The 17,826-nt window shown below is 39.5% G+C and overlaps 1 protein-coding gene across 4 annotated transcripts in view; it reads left to right on the top strand.

The window, feature by feature from the left end:
• Nucleotides 1–17,826, top strand: part of CCDC93 (CCC complex scaffolding subunit CCDC93) — an 87,230-nt gene that overhangs the window by 13,423 nt on the left and 55,981 nt on the right. For 2 of the 4 annotated variants that reach the window (XM_090045903.1, XM_090045901.1), the window contains exons 6-9: nt 1,577–1,633; nt 13,417–13,517; nt 14,208–14,225; nt 16,923–16,962. In XM_090045903.1, coding sequence (XP_089902029.1) covers nt 1,577–1,633; nt 13,417–13,517; nt 14,208–14,225; nt 16,923–16,962 — 216 coding nt within the window. The remainder of the gene's footprint in view (nt 1–1,576; nt 1,634–13,416; nt 13,518–14,207; nt 14,226–16,922; nt 16,963–17,826) is intronic. The other 2 variants (XM_090045904.1, XM_090045902.1) reach the window with 1 other exon arrangement.

Raw genomic sequence — 17,826 nt, 5'->3', positions numbered from 1 at the left:
GGCTACATTCCTGGCCCCACATGTGTGCGGCTGTGCACTTGAATGCAGTGTCTGGAGGCCTTAGGCAGAAGGCATATTATATTTATTGGTGAACATTTTTAGCTACACTGGCTAAAAAAAGATGACAGCCAATAATATTCATTTTCCTTTTATCAGTGCTGATTCAGTATGCAACCTATATGTCAGTGCATCTCTAAAAGTAATCACTGAACTATTTTTAATTACGTTTTGAGAATTGTCAAGGGTTGAAGAGGTTCCAGTCAACTTAGGAAGGGCAAACACGTTGCCTACCTTTTTGTTTTTTAATAGAATAAAAAGGTTGAGGAAAAGGAGAAAAATGTGGCAGCAATTGACCTGTTAACCTTATTTCAATTGCCAGAAATTTTCCTGGAACTAATTATTAAGCAGTGACTACTATTACTAGATGATAGGTGATGATAAAGTCATCATGGGTTTGTCAAGAACTGAACAGGTCAAATCCGTCTAATTTCCCTTTTTTGTATTGATAGCTGGGGGTCTTTAAATTCATGGGTTTTCAGGACCATGGTTTTGGATTTCAGTGCCTGAATTCCTCCCAACTCCTTTTTGCCTTTAACTTCTCTGTGCTTCCATCCCTTCTATAATACTACTTTCCTACTTCACTGGGGCATTTGTATGGGTAAATGCATTCAACAATGAGGTGCTCAGACATTTTGGAGATGAGGGACTTGTAATCAGATGGCTATTAAGTCTTATTTTGAGTAATGCAGACTGATTTTAATTAGTAGTGAAGAGAGATGCATAAACTGCTGTACTTGGTCCATGACTTCAAGGGCAGCTTAGGATGCTGTGCTCCTTATCTCAGCTCTGGCAAGGACTCAGCACTGCCATGGCAATCAGGGGTCTTGTGCATTCCAGTCCCACTTGTGCTACTTATATTTGGTGAAACCTACAGCAGGCAAATCCATGGATGAGGGGCTTCAAGTGAATAATAGAGAAACTGGTAATGCTGACTAAATCCGCCCCCCCAAAATTTAAAGGTAGTATATGGCGAAAACTGTAGGCGTGTCCCATGCTGTCTGTGAGCTGTTGTCAGGACTGTGGCTGAAGAATAAGCCCTGTCTTCCTGCCCCTGCTCCACAAACTCAGAACCCAGAACTGAGGCTCTGAGCATGCTCTGGGGATGCCCTTGTTACCACTCTCAAGATCTTTGTCTGTAGCTTGTAGTCTGTTTTTCAACAGCAGTTAGGAGAATGGCGCAGAGCCAGTGTATACATGCTCCCCCCCACCCCGCAGTATGCCTATTTAATTACTATTTATTTGTACTTCAGTATCACAAAGGAACCCCTGCCACTGACTAGGATCTTACTGTGTTAAGTGACTTACAAAAACAGAACAAAAAAACAAGAGTTTTAGAAACCCATTCATTTTATGGAGGAAATATGCCTTTTATATTACAAAATATCAGTGCTAAATAATTGAGCTGCTCAGTTAGAAACCAGTTGACAAGTCTACTAGCTAAACTCATTAGTGCTGCTAAGGTTTAATCTTTTTTTTTGTATCTGTAATCATCTTGATTAATTTAATTGTCTTGCAGGATGATGAATTTAAGCAAAGAAAAGAGAAGGCTATCAAAACGGTTACAGATATCTTTGTAAGTACAGTACATTAGAGAGATTTTATGATCAACCGTCAAAACTAAGTCCTTTTTGTGAGTAACAAAATGGTGATACTTAATTCTAATTAATACAACTACTGCTGGGTTTTCTCATGAGGAGGTCCCAATTAAGTGCTACATGTCAAATCTCATTCTGAGAGAGGGTCATAGATGCCAACATTTCAGGTTGGAAACCTTTAGGTGTATAATGTATTGCTGGGATAAACCACATCAGTTGCTTGTGTAGGGCAACTGCCGTTCCATGCCGTCAAACAAAAATTACAAGATGGCACACAAGCCATTAAAACTCTGGGAAACTAGAAATGTTCATTTTGAAATGGCCATAAAATGGAATAAATTACTTTTAAGATGAGCAAAGTTGGAATTAGACTCCTGGATTTAAATGTATGACTCTTGATTATTTTATTTTATTTTATTTATTTATTTTTTTTTAAGTCTAACAATATGTTCTAACTGACAGCTAAAATGCGCATCCTATCTGGGTAATATTTTTGTCTCTAAAAAGTCAGACCCTTGACATATAAGGTAGTATCTCTTATTTTTCTCTTTCTTTAAAAATACAGCTTCTAATTCTTTAGATGACAGAACTGTTAAAAGAAGCTGCATGTTTTGGAAACCATGTTGATGCAAGTGACATTATGGACCAGATAACAGCACCAAAGATTGACATTTCAAAATGCATAAGACGTGACATTTTGTCTCCTTGAATGGAAATGCTTGCATAATAATTAGGCACCAGTATGCCTTTGCTTGTGAAACAGCTTGTATCTCCAATCTCATTGTCTGACTTTTGCACATAACCACCCATTACTTCATTAGATTGCTTCATTTCTCCTTGAGCCTCTTTATAAACATATGCACCCAGTGATTTGCTGGGGTTCTTGAACTGAGGCACCACAGAGCGGCCTTGTCTTCAGCAGATAGTAAGCCCTCAGCCTCTGGAAAAAATTGGTTCCATTTTTGGAACCCCAGGTTGGGCTCTCAAAAATGGAAGCCCCCAAATTGACCTTAAAAAGGTATCAGATTCACCCAAAGAAGTCTGCCTATGTCCTTAGATCAATACGGCTACAACCTATACCCCAAGTGGACTTGAAATTCTTGGCTGTAGATGTTAAAGCCACTATCTTACTGCCTGCTTGACACAGATCAGAGAATTTGCCCCATTAATTTCTGCTGCATTGGAAGGAATTGTCTTTCCCTGTTATAAATAAGTGAATGCTTGCAAGCCTAATAAGTTGTGGTTGAATTAGAGCATACCTTTTTATAAAGCATCCAATCTTGACTTATTTCTTCAAGTGGTGATCAGCATTTCCTTCTTCTCACTAAATCAGTTCTGGTGGTTGATTAGCTTCACTATTAAAAATGTTAATTTATGCTTTGCATTAATTGGGTATTTTAGACCTCTTATGTGTGTTTGAACGTTCGTAACTAAGTTAAGATGACCAATTAAGTAATTCCACTCTCATAATCAATGCCTGAGCAGTCTTTCTATTCTGATTTGCTCTTCTCTATTTTGCAAACATTAATTTCATTCCATGTGGAATGGAAGCCACATTACCTTCTTGTTTATGTACCAGCACCATCTCTTAAATTACTGGTGCATGCTGATTCATGGAGGCAGATTCCTAACGTGTTGAATGTATATATCACTTCAGTTCTACTGAACTTCTACTTGTTTTTCAAACTTGTCCTAACTTGTGTCTTGTTTATAAATGAGCTGCTTCTTTCTCAACCCATATTCTGCTGTTGATTCTTCAGTGGAATTGCGATGCTGTGTGTATGCTGGTTACTTCAATACAAAAAAAAAGCTGTGATGTTGCTTGAGATTTTTAACTTTTTATTACTTGAAAAATATTGCAAGTGGAGGTGGGAAGAGACTTTGAAGTGGGTGCTGAAACAAGCTATGCATCAGTTGAGTCATCTTTCTCATTCCAGCCCTACACACCAATCGCCTTTACCCAGCATGATTATATTGTATCACCATATGTCTGTGAGAGAGACCCTAAACCAGTGATTCTTAACCAGAGTGCTGTAGCACCCTGGGGTACTTTTAAGGGTACTTCACAGTAATGGCGCTATTAGGTGTGCAGGCACCTACACATGATTCACGAGATAAACTCAGAGATTTTAAATAAGTCTCCAGTGTCCAAAACATTCTGACTTATTGTGGTCTTTCCGAGTTCCTTGCAACAGAAGAATTGCTGTATTCTTTTTCCATAGTCAAGAAACAAGTGAAAGCTAAGAGCTGACTTTTTTTGAAGGATGCTATGAGTCTAATGAGGGGTGCCATGAACCTCAAATGTTGAGAACCACTGCCTTAAACCACCTTGTTTTGCTGCTTTTCAGTAAATACACCTTCCTGACTTCATTTTTGGTACTTGTTTTGTAGTGGTGTTAATGACCAGCTTGCATTTTTTGGCTTCCTTTCCTTTCATTGAAGTTCAGACATGCAGCTAATGGTTAGACTGCAACAGGAAACCTTAATTCCCTTCTTGAGAAGAGGAAAGCTTATCAGCTCAGAGGCAGTGGCCGCAAATTGATAGACTTTGAAAATTCACCAGTGCAGTGCAGTGTGGTGTGAGGCTTGCCAGAGAGGATGTTTATGAAATCCCAGAGTTTAGGTGTGTTTCCTACCTGGGACATTTCTTAACCCAATCCTCAGGCTCAGTCTGTTTGCACAGTAGGTAGTGTTTGCAGAGAGAAGTGAGTCATCTTTGCTCTCAATGACAAAGTGAATATAGGCTTCCCCCTGTAGAACATGAAAGCCCTTTTCAGCAAGTCTATAGATAACACCAGTGCTCTAACTTTGAGATTTAAGTCACAATACAGTTACGCTTTACTGAGATAAGTTAGGATATGTTTTAAATAATCTTCTGATATTCCCATGCAGGGAGAATGGCCTGCCCATCCTTGAAACACTTGGGTTGTGTTCTCCATGACATCTTAGAATAGACTGTTACCGGGGATTATTGGATGGGGCAGAGCAAGTGAATGGATTAGATACACCAGCCTTACTCGGCACAAATGAAGGCTGCTTTTTGTACATCACCTTTAAAGAAATGTCATAGTGGAATCAGTAACTGCAACCGCTGGTCTTTATGGTCAGCAGTTGAGATGTGGATTGTACATATGTACGCCTTATCAAAGCTAATGCATGTCTGAAGTGCATTAGCCTCTGGCTTTCAGAGCAGTTGATTGTGATGATTTGAAATTAGACTGGTATGTACCCCTTGGATCGTATGGTAAAATATGCATATTTAGCATGCTTTGTAGATTCTTACTTCTCAGGATTATACTGGTTGGTAGGACTTTTTAATTTGTAATGCTGAGCACTTGGCAAGAAACATGCTGAGGTGAGAAACTGCTGTTTACTTTGGTATTAGAAATTTATGATTTTGTATCTCTTTGGAGGAACAAGGTTTGCTTGCTTGATTTAACAAAACTTCAAATCACCAGGCAAGAGCCATTAAGAATTTATCCTGTGTATATAGCCCCTATCATTATGTACCTTCACTGCAGTTGGTATAATTATTTGTAATCAAAGTAGACTGAACAGAGTTGCTTCTAGAATAAAAACAGGCTTGAAATTCTGGCAGCGCATTATCTTCCTTATACACATCTTAAAATAATGGAACACAAATAAATGTCATCTGCTCTTCAAATGATCTTAAATATTATTTCAGCTCTATTTATAATCTAGAAACTCTAAACACTTGTTTGGTTCTCATTTAAGTAGCAGCAGCTCTGAGGCCTGTAAGGCTTCCCATGTATCTTGGGGTGGGGGGCTATCAAGTAGATTGTAAAAGGAGATGCAACCTAGGGGCGTTTGTATACATGCTTATGCCGCAGTGCTGGGTGCTTCGTTGCATGCAGTTGTGTAAGCGGTGAAATGTGCATCAGTGCTGAGCAAATGGCAGCGGCACACTTTTGAACTAAACCACCTCAAAGGTGGTTTAGTTCAAAAGCGCTCTGCCACCATTTTCTGTGGCAGAGGACAAAAACATTATTTGGGGGCATTCCTTCCCAGCAGGTAAGTCCTACCTGACCAGGGCCCCTCTCAGCTTATCCCTGCTCCTGCCTGCTTCTGCGGCACTATCCCTCACTTCAGATGCCTTGATCTAGTTCTCGCCCCTTCCCTTCTCTTCCCTCCCCTACAGACTGACCTGCTGGGCTGGCGTGTGCATGTGCGTACACCCCAGCCTCGGATCGACTCCAAGAAGCTCCAAGATCTACCAGTGGATCGAGATCCACTGGTTGCTGACCACTGCTCTATAGTAACAGGTTTCACGCTTGTCTTCCTGTCTTTGTATTAAGTATAATTGGAGGTTGGCTGAAAAGGATTTAATTTGGGTTAAATCCAGATCATGCAACTTTGCAAGGAAGTGGAACACATCTTAAATAACTGGAGAAATTAATTGCTTCAATTGCTTTTTCTATGCATCCACTTTCTGATGGTCCTGTTTTGAAGTTACCACTGCTTCACAGAAATGCAATGGCTAGGTATGCCCTCTTCTAAAATACATATTTTATTTGCCTGTGGTTCAGATGTGCCAAGCTGATCCATACCTTAACTCCCTTCACACTAGTTTCCCTAAATCTGTTTTATCAGGGGCTGACTTTAAGGGCCACATCAGGTTACTCTCTGCCTCTTGTGAAGCATGAACTTGGAGACCATCTAACTTGCTTGTCTGCATTATCTCCCTGGGTAATTCCAGGTCCAGCCTGAGGTGTTCCCTGTAGTTCATTAGGATTTTTATCTCAAACCCATGTCTGTGACCAGTTCTTCCTCTGAAACCTATCATGGCAGCTATGATCAATGCCCTTATTGTAAGTGGCACCTTGTTGAGTGAAAGTCTGTCATGAGCCATGTGTTCTCCATGGAAATCCTTGGATTTCCTGCCACCTGTGGCCACAAGGATCTCAAGATGTTGTGGTGCTCTACTCCAAACCAGAGGTGGAGATAGATATCTGTTCTTGGCAGGTGCTGAGCCTGGGAAGTATACAGCCAAATCAAAATCAGGGTATGTAGCTTGCACTGGAAGAAATGCAGGATTTGGAGAGCTCAGAACCTTTTGAAGTAGAATTCATCCAAGTTTCATTATGTAGCTGTTACATAGGTGTAGGTGCATGCAGTGTTGACAGTTGTTCCTTATTGTGACTGGGAATAAGTTCTCACTGGCTTATGAGAATTTATGGTGAGGTAGGGGTTTCATGGAGCCTGGGGTCTTATCGTTTTCTATATTTATTTCCTGACTTCCTAAGGCTGCTGTGGTTAATTCTTGGAAAGCAGGAAGATCAATATTGATTTTTATTTTTATTTTTTAGTGTTTCTACTGTTACGGAAGGTAGCTTTAAAAGATGTACCACAGGTACTCCTAGAACCTCAGTATCAGTTTTGTTTTAAACCACAAGCAAAGCTTGAATCCACTAGTTTTTGCACATTTCTCTTCCTTCTCTTCTCTGTGTCTGAATACTGCTCTTTTGAGTTTATTTGCTATGTATTTTTCTTTCTGTAAGACAGGGCTGGTAAGGCTGACTGCAGAGCACTGCAGTCTCCTCTTGTTGTTTATATGCTGCTAAATGCCTGGCACCTGTAACTCTGAAACTACGGTATCTGGTTGACTTAACTAATCCCCAAGTAATATTTACTATCCCTTAACGTGAATGTGAGGTGCATTAATGTTGGGTGGGTGGCAGGGAAACTGGAATCAAATTGATCCGGCAGATGGCTAAAATTTACATTTTTAATTTAACTGGCTTTGTTCAGCAATAGCTGTCAACCAGCTAAAAATCAGAAAAAGACAGCATTACGAATCTGTTGCATCTGGACAGCTGTAATGAATTCAAATGGCTTTTGTCATGTCTACACTGATACGCAGTAGCTTAAAACAAAGTTTTTCCTCCTGTAAAGCTGCCAACACTTATCAAAGCCCTTAAAAAGAGAGAGGAAGAAAGAAGAGATCTGACACGTTTTCATGATCCAGAGCTAGCAAGGCTAGAGAGCAGATTCTGGGAACATTAATGGTCTTTGTCAGCATATCTATAAAAGAGTTAACTGTTTTGTCAGCGTGTCTGGAGATCAGTATACAATGTCATAAAAAACAGCTCCGACACTGTCTGCCCTATCTTGGTAGGGCTTTTGCCAATTTTATTGCTTAAAAGACCGCAGTTATGTTCCCTCTTTAATATACTGCAGAAGTGCAGTGGATGATGTGTGTTAAATTCGAGCTGGCTGCTTTTTCTGTTTGTTTAAAAGCGTATTTTAAAGGAATATGAAATGTTTTACAAGTTAAAGGAACTGATGTTTATGATAGTCACTGGGCTCCCATTAGCCCTCGCTGAAAGGTAGCCATCTCAGGGGTAAGAAGCAACAAGTGTGATACCAAATAGTACTTTAGAGCAGGAAGACTTCTGTCTTGAACTAAAACAGCAGGAGGGAGACGGAGTGTGCCATATTTATCCAAATCTAAGATGAGTTGGTCTTAAATTCCACGCCGTCAATGATTGCAGTTTTCGATTTTGTAGAATCTAAATTTGTTACAATTTTCCATGTATATGATCTAATAAATGGAAGGTCATCTTAAATTAGTCCCCTACCCACTGCTGTGGTGGGAAACGCAGTGGTAGGGGGTTAAGGGGCAGACCTCTGCCCCTTATCCCCCAGTTCCTGGCCCCCTGCTGCCTGCCTCCCCATGTCTGTCTCTCCCACACCCTGTGTTCCCCTTACAGCCTACCTCTCCAAGCCCTCCATGCACTCACCTGCTGCCTGCTCCTCTGTACATGTGTTTGCCCCCCACCCCTTGCCCTCTGTGCCTGCCTGGCTGTCCGCTCCCTGCTTCCCCCTACCCTGCTCCACCTTGCAGACTTCCCCCACATATCCTGCCCCCTTCCATGCCTACGTCTCCACTTCGTGTACCCCCCTCCCCTCCTTACCTTATGCTTCCTTTCTGATCCTTGGGGCAGTCAGTAGCAGCAGCAGCCTGTCCCAGACAAGAAGCAGCAGCAGCTTCTGACTGGGCTCAGTCAGGATTGGAAGGACTGGAGCCAGAGCAGAAGGTAAAGGGTGTGGGGCAGCTGGGGCAAGAGGAGTAGGGGGTGGGAAGTGGGGGGCAGGCACAAGCATGGTAGGGGACAAGAGATGAGGGGGTGGGCTGCATGTTCCTCCCTGGCCCCCCCACCCCACAGTCTCTTGTGTGCTGTTCCCTGTACTCCCCCTGCATGTGTGACCCCTCCCCTACCAGATGAGCCATTCTGTACCAACACAGGTGGTGGTTCAGCTCTGGTTTCAGCCCCAAGCCCAGGGACAAAGCTGAGCTGCTGCCTGCCCCAGGCTGGTGCTCGAATCTAAGTTACGGCTTTTTCTTTTCCCTATGGTGACATTGGGTGTGGAGGGGGAAGGGCAACAGCTCATCTTGGATTTGAGAAAATAAAGTAGTTACCAGAAATAGAATTTGGCAATGGCTCTGCCGTACCATCCTTGTACTGATGGAAAGAAATATGGGATCTTTCATTTGCTTCAGGGCTTTGGATTTATATCTCATCTGACAAGTATGGATATTGTCTTTGGAGCTCAATAAATATGCTGACAAGACTATAAACAGTAGATTGCAGTACAGGGATATATCCTAGCACTAACATGTTTTACAGAGAAGGCTTTTTTGTAAAGTGGTGCATTACCAAACCCTGAAAGATGCTTCTAAGGTGTAGGGTTGGTTTGTTTTTAATGTGATAATTTCTGATTACTAATGCCTGTGGAGCTAAGTCACTTTAGCTTGTAAAGACCTTAACTTTTCTCCAAGTTGGAAACAATATTTAAGTCAGGTGATCCTTTCGGAAACTTAGTTAGTCTGTAGTAGATGAAGTGTGTATGAAGCTCCTTTCTGCAGGAGATAACTTGTTATAGTGGAAACTTGGCAGAATTTATGAGCTGCTTTTTCCAGAGACCAAGGTCAGGTGGTATTGGCTTTGACTGCTTTTCCTCGTGTACAGTCAGTACTGAACTTCCTTCCTTCCATCCCTGGAAGAGTTACAAACAGTTCTTAAGCAAGTCTAGTTTGGGGCTTGTAGTGTTTGCTGGTATCTCTTTAATGCAAATAAGGGACATCTGTAAAGCAGTAGCAACAATCCAAAACAAATTACTTGTTCCTTTTCCAGGTAGGCATCAAGCCCTGGAAAATGATTAATCCTGCAATGCCACATTGTCTAGCAGAGTGTCTGTGGGACGGAGAAATGAGGAATTGTTTAGTTATGGCAGTGGGCAAAGAACCAGTGGGATTTAGGGTTCAAATAGACAGGCAAGGACTGAGTCTGTTGCATGGTATTAGCTGGTGCCCCATGGAGCTGAGTACATCAAGGTCATAGTCCTTCCTGCTGCTGAGCTCTCCTGCATTTTACTTGGAGAGCCAAAGACCAAAACCAGAGGAAAAATCTGAACTGGAATAGGAAGCCCTCTCTAACGCTGGGCTCCTTATCAAGTGGTACAGTATAAGAGACACAGAAGGTCAGATATGTGTATGCCAATACAAATTATCCTTCCTTGTTAGTGCCTACTCAAATCAGCAGCTGGGAACATGGAAAATTCTTAGCATAGGCAAGACTTAAGAAATTGCTATCTTTAATTCTCCGTCAATGTGACTTTATGATATTGGGGGCTAATCACTGTAGTGCATCTTTGTTTAGAATAGAATTAAACAGTTGTCTGAGAATGACATATCTGAGCCTTGTCTTTACTATAACCTCCTGTAGCTATCAGTGAAGTTGTTTGGGTAGCATATAACAAGTGAAGGTGAACGTGGGATCAAGATCTGAGTTTCTAAAGTAGGAAATGACCCGGGAGGCTTTCCTCTGCTCCTCCTTTCCCCATAATAAAGAAACAGAAGAAGGGCAGAAGTACACCTTAGTGTGCATTGAAGGTCATCTTTATCTTAGTCTTCCCTGGAATTTGAATGAAGAGGTCAAATCTTCTAAAAGAGTATGAGAGAAATGTAAATCAATTATTCTGTCATCCAGATTTATTCTGAAAACTCTAGTTTAAGGGTCTGCCTGCTCTTCTTAATGAGTTTATGAAATAAAAGTTATGGCTTGGCCTGCAGTGGTAGTTAGCAAAGGGAATTTCAAATATCAGTAATGATAACTCCGAATAGACCTGCTTCTGATGAAAGATGAATGTGTTGTGAATTGAGATTCTTATTAAGCAGTTTTTAGTTCTTCTGCACAGTTATCTCACAAGACCAACATTGGTTGTATTTTTTTCTGACATTATCTTATACAGACTCCCAGGTTTGTTCTCCTAATAGAGAAACTTACCCAGAGCCACATGTACAGACATTCAAGTACTGAGGCCCTGAAGAGTGGAGGAGAGCTTGTTGCTGACACTGTGCATCTGGGGAAGGGCCTTGTGCTTTGCAGGCTCCCTTAGTCTTCCTGGCAGCAGATGGCAGCAGTGAATTGAGCTGCTTTGATTGGCTGACCCAGACTGCCCATGGTCAACCTGTGTTTCTCTGCAGCACAATATGGCGGTTGTGAAGGGATCATGTTCTGTTCCCTCCTGAGCTGAAGAGTTCAGCTGGTAGCACACACTTTCCGTGGGGAGGGATGCCGGAGGACTGTTTTCTCGTGTGAGAGAAGCCATGGCATATACAGACGTTTGCTGTCCCAGAAGAGCCTCTCCTTGTATGCACATCACAGTGTGCTTTGCAGGCTCCCTTAGAAATTTTCCTGGGAGTGATTTAACCCTGGTTATTTCCAGGTTATTGTCCTCCTGGAGTGGTCATTTTTACTGTGGAAGGAAAAGTCTGAACATCTGTACAATTGTTGTTTCTCCTGGGAAAACAACACCTCTCCCAGGAGAAACTGCCTGTATGAGGCCCTAGTAAAGAACATTGTTGTAAGTTCCTTATGGTTTATTCCATATCATTGATTGGGAAGCACCTGTCTTGGGGGAGATATTTTGTGATAAAAACCTCTTTAAACCACAGGCAATGGCTTAGAAATATTCACTGACTGGAAGCTGAGGCTAAATCTATTCAGACAAGAAACAAGGTATGGATTAACAGCAAGAATAACCAATTATTGGCATTGCTTATTAGGGGATTTTTTACTCTTGGCATCCAATCCCAATTCAAAGATTTTGTTATAAGAGGGATGGCCTATTTCAGCCAGATGCTGTGTGTGTGATAGAGGAATTGCTGGGCAAAAACCTTGGTCTGTGTTGTGCAGGAGGTCAGGTTAGACCAATGTCCTGCCTTCAAACTCTGTAATTCCCCATTGTAAATTGCCATGTTCCTAAAGTTTCCTAAAATGATCAGCCTGGCTTTTCTGTTTGTTTTTTAAACTTGTAGTGTATTAATATATCAGGGCTTAAAACTCAGGGATGTCTTAATGCAATGCTTTTCCGTAAAAATAAGCAAGTAACTTTTAAAATGTTTTTGGTTTTGAGCTTTTATGATTCATATTTTCAAGTGTTCTTATGAAATTTGAAGGCTAGAAATTCAATGTAGGGGGAAAAATGTCAAGTTTCTTTTTTTGGTCAAATACCTCTAGGCATTGGAGCTTAATGAAAACTGCCAAATAGTGTAAAATTCCCTTTAAAATCCAGTTGTGAACGCTGCTCTTGAATAGTTGATTTTCCCCATTATTACCACTAACTGCACAGTGCTTGTGTTTCTCTTTTTATGTTTTTAATTTAACTTTAAAATTATTGTTCAAGTTTCAGATTGTCTCATGCATTTCTGCCTCACTAATTTATTTCTCTCTATCCCGAACGTACAGCAACAATTGCTTCAGTCCAAGCATTTTGGATTTTGGATTTAGTTATTTCCTTGTACTTTTTTCTGAAACACAGTTAGATTTTTTTTTTCTTCATATGTACAAGTAATTTACTGCTTTAAACTGCTTTCCTGCTTATTGGTATGGTGGAATTACTGATATAAATATGTTCATGCTACTATACCTGTTTTACATGTGGGGAAGAATAATGAGCTAACACAATATAAACCATCTGTGTTCACACTAATGGTTATCCCTGTATATCTTTATCAGTTTAAGGAAAAAGTCATACCTAACTATAATGCCTATACCTAGCCATACTTAACTGTAAGTGCAAAAATGTGTAGGTCTGGCTTGGTTACCCTAGTTCGTATGTATTGGACTTTTTTCTACTGGTATTTTATTGTATTGGAGCACTCAGTTCTCTTGGCTACAATATGGTGTTGATTAATTTTGCTTGCTGAACTTCTTGGAGATTTATCTATTCCCTCCGACCCCCACATTTTTTATTCTTGAATTACGAGAGGATATATGTGACTTTTCAATGTGACTGGCTAAAGCATCAGTAATTAAATAGATAGTAATTAAATTTAATTATCCAGTAGTAGGCTAGAAATGAAATTAAGTAGCAATTAAGACACAATTTCTAGTCACTAAAGTTTTCTGTTTAATTACAAGGTTTTCATTTCCAACAGGCATCTAGCTTGTTGTTTTTGGTCATCTTTTCAGATTTGCTTGAATGGCTAGTTGAAGAACTTGTGCCTCTGTGGAAAAAAAAGTAGTGAAAAAAGAAAGGGGGGAAGAAAGAAAATGGGTATTGTAGCAAACTTAGGATCAACAGTGGTGTATTAATGTCATTACAGAAAACAAATGGTAAAGTGAAGGTCTTTTCATGTGGATGTGCCTGGCGGGTGTGGAATACCTGATAATGAAAAGGAAATCTGTTTTGAGGAAGTCTTTGACCAACATTTGGTTCAATCACTGTCTTGCAGGAGGTCTACAAACCCCAAAGAAAATACAAACGTCAAGATGGAGCTGAAGAGCTGGTAGATGAGGAGTCTAAGGTTCATGCCACCCTTTTGGAATATGGGAGGTAAAAGTCTCAATCCACGTTGAATATTCCTTTATCCTGGTGTCATTGTCTCGCTTTGGATTGTATCAGCTGGGCAACCTAGGTTTCACTGGAAATATTTCTGTTTCATTCAGACTGTTTGACACACTGATATAAGAAAGTGTATGTGGAGTTGCCCCAATTTGTTTTCACATTTTGTTTAATTCTGTTGTCTGTTTCTGGGGACTTCTGTGGCTCTTCCAGAAGTCATCAAGAATAGGGGTAGAAGAACATTTGGGTAGTTTTTTATATTACTTTTGTTTTAAGATGATTAACATAGTTGCACTTAGGAGGCTAAATTTATTTAAGAGGTGCTTTTTTCGAAAAAAGCCATAGTGCTGATTCCTGTCCTCTGAACAGTCTTCTAGGTGAAAAAACAAAGAAAAAGTTGAAAATGAACACCAGTGAATCACCAGTGTCTTTGGAAATACCTCTCATCAGAAACAACTGGTGGAAAAATGTCGCCACTACTCTAGGAGAATTACAATATTTCTGTTTCCAGTTCCTATTTACAATTTGTTTTCTGTAGCTTAGTAATAGTTTTTATTCCCTCTTATTCTCTTTTCCACTGGGATCTTTCTCTGAGCTCTGTGGAAGTATTAAGTCCTATTTTCCTTTCTTCTATATCTTTTCTTTTTCTTTTCTTTTTTCTGGTCCCTCTGAACCCCCTAGATATACTGGCTTTTTCCTGTGAGTATTTTCATTTCTCTTATTCCTGTTTCTTTGTTCTTTTAAGGCAGCTGCAGTGGTCTGCATTGCAACTTGCTTTTATAACCTTTCCTTTCATTTGCTTGTGGTGTGTAATGATAGCCGCATGGACTGATTGACATCTAGCTTTTTTTATAGCATGAATGAAATAAAACTTGCAGTATGTTCTTAACAAAACAAAACAACCCCCATGGGAGCTTGCATTTATGTACACTAAGAACAGCTCTTCACTTTTGCGTAATTTCTATATATAAATTTTCAACCTCAACTCCATCTTCCAAAGATTTTTCAATACAGATTTTTAAAATATTAGCAAGTTTGTTTAAAAAAAAAAATGATCGAGGGAACTAGTTATGATAGGCTTAAGTGATCTGTTCAGTACATTGTTTCAGCACTGCAAGAAATAAGATGTCTTTCTCTTATTTGGTAACCAGCAGTCCTGTAATGGAACTAACATTTACAAACTGACCTTACATTGGAACTATTACTTGCACCTTAAAGTGAAATGACCCAGCCACATTTGTTTGTGAAAAGTCACTAAAAGCACCTTAACTAGCACATTGAGAAACATACTATGGAAAGTTGCAACACCTTTTTCCTTGCCAGGTTAAAAGCAGTGAGGATTTGTCCAAAGAATGGGAGATTTGGCCAGATATGGGACTGTGCAGATACGTGTTTTTACTTCAGTGTTAATATCCCATTGGCTAATTAAAATTGTTGCTTCTCCCTCATCAGATTTTTGTTCATGAAGAGAAGGTCATGTTAATTATTTTAAATGGACTAGTATTTACCCGCTTATCAATTTTATCTTTGAAATGATCATTTTTAGTTGCTTGTGATTTTTAATATTTTAGTGGGCACTTTTTTTCATCCTGAAGTATTGCATTTATTTTAGCTTGTAAAGGAAAATTACAAGGATGGAAGTAGTTACTGGGAAGGTAAATGCCCTCCACCAAAAGAGAAAGTAGTGCTAATTAGGGGAGAAATTATTAAAGTTTTGCTGTAAAGTTAATGGTGAAAATAAGGAGGCAGGAGTTGCTATTTAATATGGTAAGAATTGTTGTTAAAAATAAGCCCTAGCAAAAGGGCCAAATGTTTAAGTTTAGGCTGGTCTATTTTAGGACTTTGCAGTGTTTGTTTTTAAGGACTTTAGTACACTTCACATGTGCTTTAATTGTTAATTTTAGATAATTAAGTTCCATAATAATTTTGTAATATATTCATGATCTTATTCCAGCTGATAAAGGTATCTCAGGATATCATAACGGAACATGGCTTGCTCACTTAATTTTAGTATTACTGAGTCTTATTGTAATCCTCAGCCGCTTCCATCTGCAAATGCATGGAGAAACGGGTGACTGTTTCTGCAGGGAGTTACGGCGTGTGAACTAGTATAGGTATAGACACTGATTATGTAATACCGTATTGTGATTTAGCTTTGCAGTGGGTATGACTGCAACTAAACCTCATCACAAACAGGGATGAAGCATGGCTGAACAAACCCTGACCTAAAACCATGGATATCAATGGGTTTTGTGAGTTTTGGATATGGGTTCATTGCCTTAAATGCATATCACAAATTAACTTTGGGCCAAAAACACTAACCTATAGATGGATTCTTTGCCAGTATAACCATTTCAGTTAGGTGAATGATAAATATCAACCTGAAATAGTTATACTTATCTGGATCCACACTAGGAGCTGATAGTGATACTGATTATAAGGGTGTCATATACTATAATAGCTTGTTACATATTTTGCGTGGGACAGCTATACTAGTTTAAAACAACTTTTGTATCACCATAACTTAATTTATCCTCTTAGTGGGTTTAGAGTTGTTCAGGCACAATCAGGGGCTGTATTTAATAACTGGAAACAACCCTGCTGTTGTTTAGTCCAGTATTATGTTAATGTTAAACGTCCTGCTGCTTTGGTATATTAGCTTAGCATATGCCTTAACAACCTTAACTTAAAACCAGCGAGCTAGGAACAGTTGGCCTTTCAAATTTGTGTGTTCTGGATTTGTCTTACAAATGCTGTGTATGGTTACCTACCTCAGATACAACAGATCTAGGTTACTTACATTTTACAACGAAATTATACAAACTTCTGTGTAAGCATGTGGCATAACAAAGCATACATTTTTCACTATGGAAAAAAATTTAACCTAAACAAAGTTTATGTCTATCTGTATTTAAAACTTTAAAAATTTAAACTTAAAACAGGGCTTTAAGGCCCTGGGAAGGAATTGCGAGTTCAGAAAGGCATTTAAGCCTGAGTTTAAATCCCGTTCTTGGTGCAAGTGCTTCAGGGCTTTCCTAAACTAAGGGCTGTATAATTAATTACTCGAGATTCTGTTCCGCCTCTCTCGGGTAAGAGGAGGTTGCTCTCCATTTATTAGACTAAAGAATATTGTTATAGCAATTCTGAATTTGCAAACCAAAAGGAAGGGGTAGAGGGAACGAAAGTTAAATTGTAAACATGCTGTAAAACCATCCTGTTTATTTGCAGTGTTTCATAACTAACCCCAAACTGACCGCTGTTGTTATTAGTTTAACAATTCACTTCATAATGCATTTCTTATGAGCAAAAATTGACATTTACATATATATTAAATTAAGAATGTGCTAATTCCAGTAATGCATTTCCTTGATTTTTACTTGTCTTTTTGTATTTTAGGAGGTATGGATTTAGCAGACAAGCAGGCAAAACAGAACAGGTAAGTGATGATATCAATTTGTAATGCAAATTTAAAATGACAGTGTAGTTGAGGGATTGCATGAGTTGTATTCTTTTCCTTGCAAAGAAATGTCATTTCTATAAGCTCTTAAAGGAAGATTACGAAGTGAGCCGGTATGTGTATTTCAATCTCTTAAAAATCACTATGAAACTAAAACTCTTTGTCATAAAAGACTCAGTTGATTTCTGTCTCTCCTTAAAATGATCTTCCTGTTCTGAAAGCATTTGTCCAAGGTTACACCATGCTGCTTTCACAAACACAAACTGGTTAAATAGACTTGTCTTTTTTATATGGATTGACTGTCCATCCTGTATTTTAAGAGCGATCCTCAATGTTCTTGTGATGCATTCAAAAAAAGAGTTGCTTAAAATTATTCGATCAGATAAAAATGTTTTCAAGCAGTGGTCATGGAAAAAAGTAACGCACAGGCATACCAATATGTAGTGCACAGATTTGTTATATGGTTTTCTCTTGCTATGTATGTAATACAGGCATGCTACATTTTTATAACATTCAAAAGATAGTTCTTCTGGAATAGAACCCCCGCCCCCACATATAGGCTTGAATCTTTTGCATCGAAAATCTACTTTCAGGTGCACAAATGTTAAACACTTATGAGATCTCAATTTTAATTTTAGACTGTAGTCTGGTGCTTTCTCACATGTGACATGCTTGCTGTATTTAGATGGATAAACCTGAAAGTACACTTCAACCCTGATTCCATATTTGTCTTTAATAGGCAGGGCATCCATTGAAGTCAAAACCGGTGACACTTCTGTAGGTGTGGCCTGACTGACAGATTTATAGATGTTGGTGGCTGGAAGGGACCTTACAAGATCATTG

Source organism: Crocodylus siamensis, chromosome 4 (assembly GCF_052110815.1).
Source record: "Crocodylus siamensis isolate JL-2025a chromosome 4, ASM5211081v1, whole genome shotgun sequence".
Classification (NCBI taxonomy): Eukaryota; Metazoa; Chordata; order Crocodylia; family Crocodylidae; genus Crocodylus; species Crocodylus siamensis.
The sequence above is the reverse complement of the archived record's forward strand: the minus strand, read 5'-3'. Positions and strand labels throughout refer to the sequence as shown.